We start from the raw sequence: 12780 nt of genomic DNA, 5'->3' as shown, positions 1-12780 counted from the left end.
TACATGGCTTTTTATAATATTTGAATATATAATTTACTCAATTAATCTTGCTTTACCATATCAGATTATTTCTATATAATATTCAGAACAGTGTGGTTCATTTAACAGAAAAAAAGGTAAAAATAAGACTTGTTTCACACTTCTAAATGTAAATTAAAAGATATAATTCAACTTACTCTTTTACTGAGGCAAATAACTGGCCACATACTGCACCCCAATGTGCAGCAGCAGCACAGGCAGCCACAAAGCAGCCACCGCACGTTAACAGGGAGGTTCTTCCTAAGACAGCTGTTAACTCTGTTGATGCTGGCTTTAAATTCTTCAGGCGCTACCTAAAAGAAGGTAAGAAATGTGACACTGAGACGCTGAGTGACAAGAAGTGGGTTTCAACACACATTTTTCTCATTTTTAGGAGAAACTAATTTGAGATATATAAACAGTAGATCAATAAGAGAGACACTCACTTTTCCAGTTAATGAAGAAGGGAATTCTGATTCAAATTTGTTGCTCAGTCCAAATCTGTTTTCAAAAAGGAAAAAAATATGTTATTATATGTCACTGTGCCAACAGCACAGAAGCTTAAACTGTCTAACTTAAGGGTGGAATGAACAGAATATGGATCCCTCCTCAGAGTGTCTGAGACGGAATGAAGGTCTAAGACGCAAGCTAATCCTAACAAACACCTTACAAAGTGTAGCATACAGAGTTTCCCAGTAGAAGCGAGCCGTCATAGAATGATGAGGCACAGTGTTCAACAAGCAGCTGTATGTGAGTAAAAAGACGGTTTGTCTCATGAGCTACCGTAGCATCAAGGCATATTTTAATCAGATGGCAAGTTTTCTAGCTTTCACTGTTGTGAATTCATACTGCATTTTGTCTTTTAAATACCAAATTACCAGTATCCACTTGCTTCAATTTATTTCACTCTGAACCAAAAATACTTGTTCAATGTTTCCCTTGATTCTGAGTTGCAGTGCTATTTTTAAGAATGAAAATTTTAAAATAGAAACATTTTACAATGATATTAATTACAATTATTATATAATCAATGTATTACAGGTAAAAGCACATACACTGGATAAGAAAGCCCATTAGCCCATTACCTGAACAACTAACTAGGACCTCTACTCTGGAGAGTGAGCCCACACGCATCACAGGACAGGCTAGCCACAAGGGAGGGCAGGACACAAGGCTGCCTCAGACACAGGTTGCTTTTTTTCTCTTGACATATATGAATATAAGGTATTAATAAATAGATGGTATTGTGGGTAAGTGCTGAAATATGCAAAAAGGGGTTAAATTCAAGTCAAGATACAGTCAAATTTCGAAGCCTGAAAGTCAAAACTGCACAGTAGACAGGAGGAAGCAGAGACTGTCCAGTGAAGGAGAGGTAGTCAGCAGTTCCCACTGCAGAAGCTGGGAGGACTAAGTACGCAGGTCACCGTGAGAAGCATTAGAGCAGGGAGCAGAGAAAATGTGAGGCCCTGAAGTGCAGCTGCACAATGGGAGAGTCCTGTCTCTTACGCCCCCTTGAGTACTTTTGTTCTCTATAATCTAACAGAGTCTCGACATTCGCATTGTTAAGATCCCATAATGATAAGGTGAATACTCACAATATAACCCTTAATGAAAAATGCAAAAAACTAAAATATTATTGCCTAAATTGTCGTGTAATTATTTACATATGAAAACAAAAATCAAATCCGATAGTTAACCCTAGAGAATAAAGACATGAATGACATTTTTTTATTTTCATGTTTTCATGACTTCTCTAATAAAATCTATTAGTATTTAAGATTAAATTTAAAGACTAAGGATAGAACTGTGGAGATCAGCCTGAGCCTGCACTTGGATCCCTACAATACACATTAAAAGCCAGGCACAGCACCTGCAAACCCAGCACTGAGACAAAGAGACAGGAAGAAAAGTGTATGAGCTTCAGATTCTATGAGTTCACATCTCAGAAGGTAAAGGTAGAGTGACAGCAATACAGGAAAAGACAACCCATGTCTACCACACACATGCACACACCATTAAAAAAAACACACAACACACATGCATGCACACATACACCCAAATGCATACTCATACACATTTTAAAAGCATATATAACACACACCAACACATACATGCACATCAAAAATTAGAAAAAAAAACTAGGAACAATTACACAAAAAAACATGAGCCCTTTTGTATCTTAGTGATCTTAAGTTTCATTTTCTACTTCATCGGGAAATACATCTTTCCAATTTGTAAGTAGTCTTTATGCCTTTCTTTATAATTATATAAAGACGTAAGATATGAAGAAAGTAAGCTTTGCCTTTAGGAAATGTATGGACAGAGGCATACCAATATGCAGAGGCAACTCAACTAGCTTGGGAGTAAAAGCTACCTGAGAACCTGTCTTAAGCAATAACAACAAACACCAACCAAAAACAAACAAGAGTGGGCGTCTGAAAGCACTGTTGTTATCTCGTTGGGGTTTATATGTATTTGTCTGTCTCTGCGTGTGCATCCACAGAAGCCGAAACAGGCAGTTGATTAGGTATCCTCCTTGACCACTCTAACTAATCTGCAGACACAGGGTCTTTCTTCCTGAGCTTGGGGTTGGCCATCTCTGCTAGCCTGGCACCAGACAGTTCCCATATTGTCCAGTCTGCTCCCCTTGCAGTCTGACTCGCAAGCATTTTCCTAGGTGCCGAGGTCCCATCTAGCTTCCATACGTCTCCACTGTTTTGTGGTTTTATGGGTTTTCTAAAATTATTTATTTCTATTCTATGTACATTGGTGTTTTGACTGCATCAGTGTGTGAGGGTATCAGATTCCCTCAAACAGGAGTTACAGACAGTTGTGAGCTGCCATGTGGATGCTTCGAGTTGAATCTGGGTCCTCTGAAAGAGCAGTCAGTGCTCCTAACCACTGAGCCATCTCTCGGTGATTTTGTGTTTTTAATAAGATTTACTTATTTTGTTTCTGAGTGTTTTGCCTGCATGTATGTCTGTGTACCATGTGTGTACAGGGTATCTAAGGAGTTCTGAAGAGGGTGTCAGATCACCTGGGCCTGGAGCAAGGGACAGTTGTGAGCCACCATGTGGGTGTTGGGAACTGAGCCCAGGTCTTTTATAAGAACAAGTTCTCTTAACTGAGAAGCCCTTCCTCCCCCTCCAATTCTCATGCACCTCAAAATTTCCCAACTTTTTAACCAACCAAGGCCATGAGGTAGACTGTGGACAACAAGGTAAGGAAAGCATGCTGATTTCAAGAGAGCTAGGCAGTGACAGCAGCAGGTTTCAACTGAAATGGCAAGCATGCAGTCGAAGTCCAATTAGGCGAAACAAAAATTGGAAAGTACAGAAATCCAATGTGGTGCAGCTGGAAGAGCAATACAATTCAGAGGGAATGCCTAAAGTCTAGTCCTGGTTTAAACATCAATTCAGTACAGTATAGAAAAGTAAATCTTCCCTGCGTTGTCTTTGTCTCAGATAAGACAGCAGACCAAAGAGCAAACGCTGTGCTGTCCTCCTGAGTTTCTAGTTTTACAGTGCCAAGGATCACACCCAGAGCCCTGGCAACTGCTCTCACAAAAGCTTCATCCCAGTGCCAGCTCCATTTTATTTATTTCCTTACTGATTTATTTTTGGGGGCTTGGTCTTACTGTATAGACCAGAGTGGCACAGAGCTAGTAAGCTTCCTGTCTTAATCCCTCATCCTCATTTTTAAACTTTATGCCTGAGTGCGTGCATTTATTTTTGGTATTTCGGCCTGGCTGGACACAAGCTAGAGTTATCTAAAAGGAGAGAATCTCGATTGAGAAAATGCTTCTATAAGATCTGGCTGTAGGGCACTTTCTTAGTGAACGAATGATGGGAGAAGGCCAGCCCGCTGAGAGTGGTGGTCCTGGGTTCTATAGGAAAGCAGGCTGAGGAAAACACGATGAGCAAGCCAGTAAGCAGCACCCTCCATGGCCTCTGCATCAGCTCCTGCCTCCAGGATCCTGCCCTGCTGAGTTCCTGTCCCCACTTGTCAATGATGACATGGATATCACAATATATGGAAATGTAACTGAATAAACCCTTTTCTCCCTAGACTGCTTTGCTCATGGTATTTCAAAAGAACAACAAAAACCCAAACTAAGATAGTGTCCATTCTTGGACATATCCATGCAGCAGAGCACATGTGGAGGTCAAGGGACACCTTGGTGGAACTGGATCTCTCCTTTCACCTTTACATGGGTTCTCGGGAGCAAACTCAGGTTGCCAGGCTTGGGTGACAATCGTGTTTATACACTGAGCCATCTCATGAGCCCAACTTTCCCCAGTGTGTTTTGTTTTTTTGAGCAAGTCTCTCTGGGTAAGCTTGGTAGTCTTGGAGTCTGCTATGTAGATGAGGAAGGCTTTGGACTCACAAAGATTCTCCTGCCTCTGCCTCTGCCCCTCTGCCCCTCTGCCTCTGCCTCTCTGCCTCTGCCCCTCTGCCTCTGCCCCTCTGCCTCTGCCCCTCTGCCTCTCTGCCTCTGCCCCTCTGCCTCTCTGCCTCTGCCCCTCTGCTTCTCTGCCTCTGCCCCTCTGCCTCTGCCTCTCTGCCTCTCTGCCTCTGCCCCTCTGCCTCTGCCTCTCTGTCTCTGCCCCTCTGCCTCTGCCCCTCTGCCTCTCTGCCTCTGCCCCTCTGCCTCTCTGCCTCTGCCCCTCTGCTTCTCTGCCTCTGCCCCTCTGCCTCTGCCTCTCTGCCTCTCTGCCTCTGCCCCTCTGCCTCTGCCCCTCTGCCTCTCTGCCTCTGCCCCTCTGCCTCTCTGCCTCTGCCCCTCTGCTTCTCTGCCTCTGCCCCTCTGCTTCTCTGCCTCTCTGCCTCTGCCCCTCTGCCCCTCTGCCTCTCTGCCTCTGCCCCTCTGCCTCCCAAGTGCTGAAATTAAAGGAGTGCCTCACCAGACCCAGCTCCTTGAATTAAAAACAAAACAAAACAAAACAAAACCCTGAGTTGGGCTTCACTTTACATATACGACAGTTGCTATACAAGAGTAAATACTTTAAGAATTTATTCTTATAAAAAAAGCTTACTGAGGTTTCTCTCTTTATAAGAAGTTTGTCTCAAGTTTATATTCTAGGATAAGGTGTAAAGGTGCATGCCTACTGTACACCCATGATTAAGAAGGATGAAGTAAGAGGATTTGAAGTTTAAGGCCAGCCACAGTTACATAGTAAATCCTAATTGCATATAAAATAAGTAAATAAAGAAATACGAGTTTGTGCTCTAACATGTCAGGCTAATTCTTGTTCTGACAGAATACAATTATGAAAAAAGAAAGCTGTTGTACTTGGTAAGAAGAGGGAGAGTTCTGACGTAAGTAGGAGGATAAGCTCCTCACTGGCAGAGGTCTGAAGAGAAGGACCGAGCTTCTGGATGTTGGAAACAAGTACTCATAAAAAGGAGCAGGACAGTACCCGGGGCCTAGGTCAGAAATGTGCCCGGACTAATTCAGAAACGGAAAAGAAGGCAGGAAGTAAGTAGAGCAGAAATAAGAAGTCAGAGACATGTTCACTCCGTAGGTAGGCAGGGCAGGTCAGGGAGAATGCTGCAGACTACTCAAAGGACTCTGGGAGATGTGGTTCCAGGAAACTAACTGCTGATACAGAAGAGATGCAGCTGAATTACATTTCACAAGCATTTTCGTGGCAGATGTGCCAGTGAGGCTATAAAGAGAAAAAGTCAAGAGTGTAAAAGGAAAAAGTAAGTCAGTCTGGGTCCTGGGGTGTGTAAGAAAGCAGACTGAGCAAGTCATGGGGAGCAAGTCAGTAAACCTCCATGGTCTCTGCTTCAATGTCTGCCTTAAGGTTCCTGCCTCAGCTCCCCTAGAAGACAGACTGTAACTTATAAAACAAGTAAGTCTTTTCCCTACAAGATGTTCTGGTCATGGTTTTCACCCATCAACAGAGACAAACTAGGACAAGTGCCTACACCAGTGGCTATTAACTACTACTCAGAGAATCCACCAACCGCTTCTAACATTCAGGGAGACACTCATACACACACACACATATTCACACAAAATCTTTCAAGGACTCTTTTTGTCTAAATAATGTTAAATTTACCATCAACTAAAAACAGAAAAGCTACACTTGAAGCTGCTTTAAAGAGAGATTACGTATTGAGTTTTGGATAGAAGAAACTCCAGCCTAGCACTCCTCTCAGACAACCTGTAAACCCAAACTCACAGATTTACCTTCCATCACTATGACAAGACCTATGCACAAATGAACTAAAAATTTCAGACTCAAACTAAACACATGGGTTATACAGACAGTAAATGAAGAAAGAACAGATTTCCTAATGTTGGACTTTGAGCTTAGTGGAATCAGATTTTTTTTCTATTTTTGGAGATGAAATCATAACCATGGAAGAAATTAACAGACTTTGATGTTTATAAACCATGCTCTAAACACCAGCCATCTCATATGTGTTTGAATATCAATACAGCTCAACAAGGACGGAAAGAAGATGCAAACTCTGCAGTTGGACAGACACTGACACAGCACGCACACACACGCACACGCACACACACAGAGAGAGAGAGAGAGAGAGAGAGAGAGAGAGAGAACGCCCTCTACCAGAAGACACAAGCCTCTGCAGTTGTACACTAGTCTAACTTTAACTTTGTGCCCACATTCTGAACCATGTTTAGGCTCATCTGAGATACCAGATTCTCTGAGACCCGAGTTACAGCCAGTGGTGAGCTGCCTTGTAGGTGCTGGGAACCCAGCCCCTGTCCTCTGAAAAGCAGTAAGAGGATGCTGGTAGAAAGTACACTTTTAGTGTCAGCCAAACTATAACTAAGTTAATTACCCTAGGCATTTTGTTACAGTAATGGAGAGCTTACTAGCACAACAGACCACCAAACCAGTAACTACGAATAACATTTGCTCCTATAAAAAGGCAGGCAAAGAAGGCTGAATGTATAAGAATTCCTTCATCCAGAACTGATTCATCAAAAGAAAGACAGAAGGCTTTGGCCAGACAGTGTAGCACACACCTACAGTTCCAGCACTCAGGAGGGATGCTACAGGTTTAAGGCCAGCTGGGATTACAATGAATTCCAGGCAGGGGAACTTTGTGACATACTTGTGATCAACAATAGGGAAAAAAGGAAATTATGAGTCTAGCCATCTCTACCATAAGTAAGCTACATCAAAGAACTTAAAAAAATAAGGGGGAAAAAAGTGAACTGGAGAGATGGCTCTGTAGTTAACAGCCCTGGCTGCTCTTCCAGAGGACCTGAATTCAATTCCTAAGACCCACATGACAGCTCACACCTGTAACTCCAGTTCCAGGGCTTCTGACACCCTCACATAGACATCCAAGCAGGCAAAACAAAAAAAATAAAATACAAATAAATAAACAAGAAAAAGATACTTTGTTCAGGACACATCAGAACATTTCAGCCCTTGGGACTCCAAATCAGCTTTAAATGTAGATCTTTCCCTGCAGTCTAAGAAATAGCCATCAAACATCACACATACGGTAGTGAAGAGTATCATTCCACAAACATCCTTACTTCAAAATTATGAGGGGCCTCCTCTGGCATATTAGCACCCATGGCAACAGGAGACCCAAATGTCACTAAAAATGTCCCAAATCAGCTTATTAAGGGCAGACTCAGTTCTTTGACTTCATCCATCACAGAGCCAAAATCCAATCAAATGAATCACATATACACGAGTGGAAAGGTGACGGAAGTCGCTGCTATGTTTTTCTCTATCTTACAGGAAAGAGTTGTGAAATTTGATGGTTTATACCCAAAACTGCAATACCTTCTTTACCTATTGACCACAAACCCCGCCAGGCACTATCATGGTTCACCCAGATTGCTGCAGCAGCCTCTTCAATTTAACACTAACATTTTCCTCAGTAGCAGGACTGCTACAGTACACTGAGTGTTGTGTGCTCCTATAGATGGCCTTTCATTCATAGCCCCAGAAGTGACCCTAATTCTGTCACCATCTCTCTGTCTCTCTGTGCCCATCTCTGCTTCTTTCTCTCGGTCTCTCTGTCTGCCTATCTCTGCCTCTCTCTCTGTCTCTCCCCCCCCCCTCTCTCATACACACACACACACACACACACACACACACACACACACACACACACCCTTGTGGGGGAGTAACCTTTCAAACCATTTTACATCCTCTCTGTCCCATAGTGAACTCTCCAATCTCATTTCAAGACACAATCCTGTTTTCTTTAAGTTCTAGCTATAATGTAACTCTTCTCCAGACTTTTTGAGTTTATATCTCAGCATCTTCTAGACTCAGGGTGTCCTTCAGAGGAATGCTGTATCCTCAACACCATTCGCCCCAACCACCTGCTAACTGTAAACTACATTACAGGAACCTCTCCATGTCTTTGGAAGCTTGGATAACCCCTGGCATGGAATGGGGATTTTAGGAGTACCTGTGGAGCTGCAGACACAGTTCAATTTGTTGTGCTTGTCTAGGGTACAAAATGAAGCCCAAGGCAGGCAGGCAGGCAGGCAGGCAGGCAGGCAGGCAGGCAGGCAGGCAGGCAGGCCGGCCCTCTAGTCCAGGCCAGTTCCAAGCTCTCCCTATTTCCCTTGGAATTATATACATCAATCACTACATGTGAATTAAAAGATTCCTGAGCTGATCTCTGACTCAACTCAGGGTCTGTAACCTAGTAACAATATGAACTCAAGATGTCTCTCAAATTTTTAGAGCAGTATTATCTAAGTTATTGTTTGGAGTACTATTTATCAACATAAATCAGTATGCACAATTTACTTTTCACTACTTAGTACCTGTATTCTTCTTAGCTAGTCATAGAAAAATTAAAGTACTTATCAATTCCACATCTCTAGATGAGCTCAAATCTAACTAAAACTCTGAATTCAAACCATATGTAAATTTTCAAGTTCAAATACAGTAAAACGTTGAAACCTCAGCTCATTACCATATATCTCATTTATTTTATTTTCACCGGGGGAAATGTATACTACAGTGTACATGTGGAATCAGAGGGCAATTCTGTGGAGTCAGTTCTTTCCCTCTACATTTGAATGGTCCCAGGGATCCAGGGCCCCATTCTGGTCACCAGGCCTGTGCAATAAGGGCTTTCACCCACTGAGTCCCTAACTGGCTCTGTTCTCATTTCTTCAACACAGTTCACCCATTAAAGCTTAGTAGTTGTCCTATCAAAACACATGCATAGCTTGTCTTCCTTCATATTCATCAAACTAATTTCCTCTATAATTTATTTTGCTTGAGTTTATTTACTTATTTTTTCATAAGCTAGGATTTCTCTTTGTAAGCAGAGCTGGTCTGGTACTCACTAAAATAGACCAATCTGGCCTCAAACACACAGAGATCGATCGGCCTGCCTCTGCCTGAGTGCTGGGATTAAAGGCGGTTTAATTTTACTTAACAAATAAACGAGATGACTTAAGTTAAAAATCAAAGATGACGCCCACTCTAGGAGAGCCTCAAGTTTGGTTCAGATATGAGTCTGAAACAAGATAACAATAAGCTAACATAGGTTTTGGATTACTTTTAAATTCATTTCCTCAACTTTAAAAAATTCTTTTATACTAACACATCCCTTAAGAGTTATTCTTAAAGATGGCTCAGTAGGCAAAGGTACTTGCTGTCAGCCTGACAAGAAAGAGTCCACAGGAAAGACGCCCTCACCTCCACAAGATCACATGCCCACACATACATAAAGTAATATAGTTAAAAAAAAAAAAAAACAAAACAAAACTTGAAATCTGTGATACGGATCTACACAAACTAAAATTATAAAGTAGTGTCATCAGGCACACCATTTGCACGTCCCTTTCACAGTTTCTGGGCCTGACCCCCCGGCCAAACTCTTCAACATGGTCAGAGTGGCCACCAACTTCTAACCCTAACTCGCTGGGAGCTGGCTAACCTTGGGCACCATGGCTGTCCTGTGGTTCTAGCCCATCAAGCAACATATTAAAGGTGGTTTAGGGCATAAAAGAAGTGGGTTGCAGTAAACTCAGTACGTACTGACATATTATGTGGTAGGTCTTACAATGCTCACACTGGCTCCTCTAGACCCAGCAATCTGTTGAGTTGTGACTGTACGTACCAAATCAGTATGTCAGTGTGTTTCACATTATTACTTATGCCCTTCCAATGAAAAGAGTATCAGTCAGCATGGACAACAGTACCTAGTGAGTCTGTCACTTCTTCCAGTGTTCCCAGTCACATGTATGCACATGCTGTAAAACCATGGGAATTTATCATTTTCTTTTCCCATACAGAATTTTTCTTCAATATGTTTCTACAAAAGATTTCTCCTATTGCATGCAAATCAAACAATAGAAAATGTCACTCATCTAGAATATCAAGAAAGAACATATCACAAAAGAACAAAATGATTTCTCAAATTAGAGTAATAATAAGTTTATTAAGAAAAACTAGAAATACTCAACTGCAAAAGCAAGTATACAAGTTGACCTGAATCTTTTCAGTCTGACCTGGACTACAGATGATACTGTAACTGTTTTTTTTGTTGTTGTTGTTGTTGTTGTTGTTGTTGTTGTTGTTTTTCCCCCCTCCGGAGCTGGGGACTGAACCACTCTACCACTGAGCTAAATCCCCAACCCCTTTTTTTAATTTTTTTTTTTACTGTAATTGTTTATAATAGCATTTCTTTCAAAGTGACAAGGGAAGAGTGCTTCAACAGACTCCTTAGCAAAAAGGAAGTAAGCTTATGTGGTTTACTACAATTTTAATGTTTTTAAAGATGTATTTTATTTTATCTTTGTGTGTGAGTGTTTTGATGGACCTGCTGGAACTGGAGTTACAGATGGTTGCAAACTACCATGTGGGTGCTGGGAACCAAACCTGGTCCTCTGTAAGAGTAGCAAGTACTGAGCCATCTCTCCAGCCCACAGTTACTATAATTATTCATCCCTTCTCCTGTTTATACTGGAAAGGAAAATAAAGCACAGTTATAACAACATACGAGCACGAATTTCAAAACTGGCTATACCGTCTAGTATGCCTAACATGCACGAAGGTCATACATAAGCTTTACATTATTATATAAATCTGTATCACCACAAAACACGAGTGGGCTTTCACTCAGCAAAGAGTCTTATATATGTATATACAAGTTGGTCCAGAATAAAAAAAGAAAAAAAAAAAAACAAAAACAAAAACGAATCACTGTTTGTTTTTAAAAATGTCAATGCTGAATTCTTTTTTTTTTTTTTTTTTTTTTTGGTTCTTTTTTTTCCGGAGCTGGGGACCGAACCCAGGGCCTTGCGCTTCCTAGGTAAGCGCTCTACCACTGAGCTAAATCCCCCAACCCCCAATGCTGAATTCTTAATCTACATTTTACACAAATGTTTCTCAAAGTAGAGAACCACCTGAGGAGGGTAATAACTAATAAAGGCTAGTGTTTCCTGAGCACGGCAAAACACTCATGTATTCTCTGCATATATTATGTCACTCCTTAATCTGGGAAGGGATGGACTAAAGCTGTCATCCTGTGAACTGAGGAGACACAGATGAGTAATTTACATAAAAGTGGCAGAGGAAGGTTACTACCTATCAGAAGTGTCTGAGGAAGATCACAAACACATTAAGGCTTCCCGCTACAGTGGCAAACACCACCATCACCAGTGTCTGCAGCAGAATCCTTGATGCAAATCAAAACCACCTACAAGATCCTCCTCTGACCCCATCAAAACCTACTCCTAAACCACAGCTTCATTCATATGGGGGCCACTGGCCTGGAGACGAGGGGGTGGGGGAATGCAAAAGCTGGGGCGCCCCAGATGATTCTAATGAGCAGATAAACTAAATGACTGTTAGTCTTGCAAATGGACGTGCTTATTTCTAATGTTGATAATAATAAAGGCTAGTATTTCCTGAGCACAATGCCAGGTGATTCTGACAGACAAGAGGAAAACCCACTAATAATTGCTTCACACTGTTAACTACTCCAAAGAGTCACCTGCAATCCCAGCGAAGGGTTTAGCTTTTCTTCTTCTTGAACAGAAGAGACATTACAACTGCACATTACAACTGCACTTGAACTGCACTTTTTATTTGGCTGCTCTGACCGCAGGGCAAGCACTCTACCTCTGAGCTACATCTCCAGCCCTGGCTGAACCTCTGTAAATAAAATTCTGCCAGCTTTGATTCGACAGGAGGAGTTTAAGGACCCCACAGACAACATGAGAAAGTTGGCTGGCTGGTAACTTGCTATGAAGACCTGCAGAGCCTGCAATCACAGCTCCATTTGCCTCTGTCTGCCTCATGAAGACTGGGTTTAAAGATATATACCACTGTGTCCTTTGTTTGTTTGTTTGAAATTGCCTCTAAAAGCGCCCGTAGTCCTTAGGTTTAAAATAAGAAAAAAGTCCTCAGAGTTAAACTAAAAATTAAATAGCAGGTTATGACACTAAAAGCATTATGATGTCCATTTAAACTGTATTATAGTTGGCTATATTCCTTAATTTGTGTTGACAGTTGAAACAGAGCTGTTATTATGGTGTGAAGTCCCATCTCCTTATCCAAGTACTGGGACAATGATTATGCAGTGTTTTTACCCTGTTAAGTCACCTAAATACACACGTTAACAGGTGCTAAGAAGCCAAAGTATTACGTAAGCACAACCAAACACCAACATGGCTAGCCAGGATGACTGCTCTCAACTACACAGGAAAATGCAAGGTCTCTGCTGACAATCTTGTGAGAAGCCTCACTGTTTCACTGCCTTGCTCGCAGCACACCCCACTCA

General features: G+C 41.8%; 1 protein-coding gene across 1 annotated transcript in view; it reads right to left on the bottom strand.

Annotated features, from left to right (window-relative positions):
- The window catches only part of Chic2 (cysteine-rich hydrophobic domain 2), a 34343-nt gene that overhangs the window by 20388 nt on the left and 1175 nt on the right, over positions 1-12780 (bottom strand). The window contains exons 2-3 of the mRNA NM_001105736.2: positions 465-519; positions 177-332 (exon numbers count right to left, since the gene is read on the bottom strand). Of these exons, the coding sequence (NP_001099206.1) occupies positions 177-332; positions 465-519 (211 nt within the window). The remainder of the gene's footprint in view (positions 1-176; positions 333-464; positions 520-12780) is intronic.

This window comes from Rattus norvegicus, chromosome 14, assembly GCF_036323735.1.
Source record: "Rattus norvegicus strain BN/NHsdMcwi chromosome 14, GRCr8, whole genome shotgun sequence".
Lineage (NCBI taxonomy): Eukaryota > Metazoa > Chordata > Mammalia > Rodentia > Muridae > Rattus > Rattus norvegicus.
The sequence above is the reverse complement of the archived record's forward strand: the minus strand, read 5'-3'. Positions and strand labels throughout refer to the sequence as shown.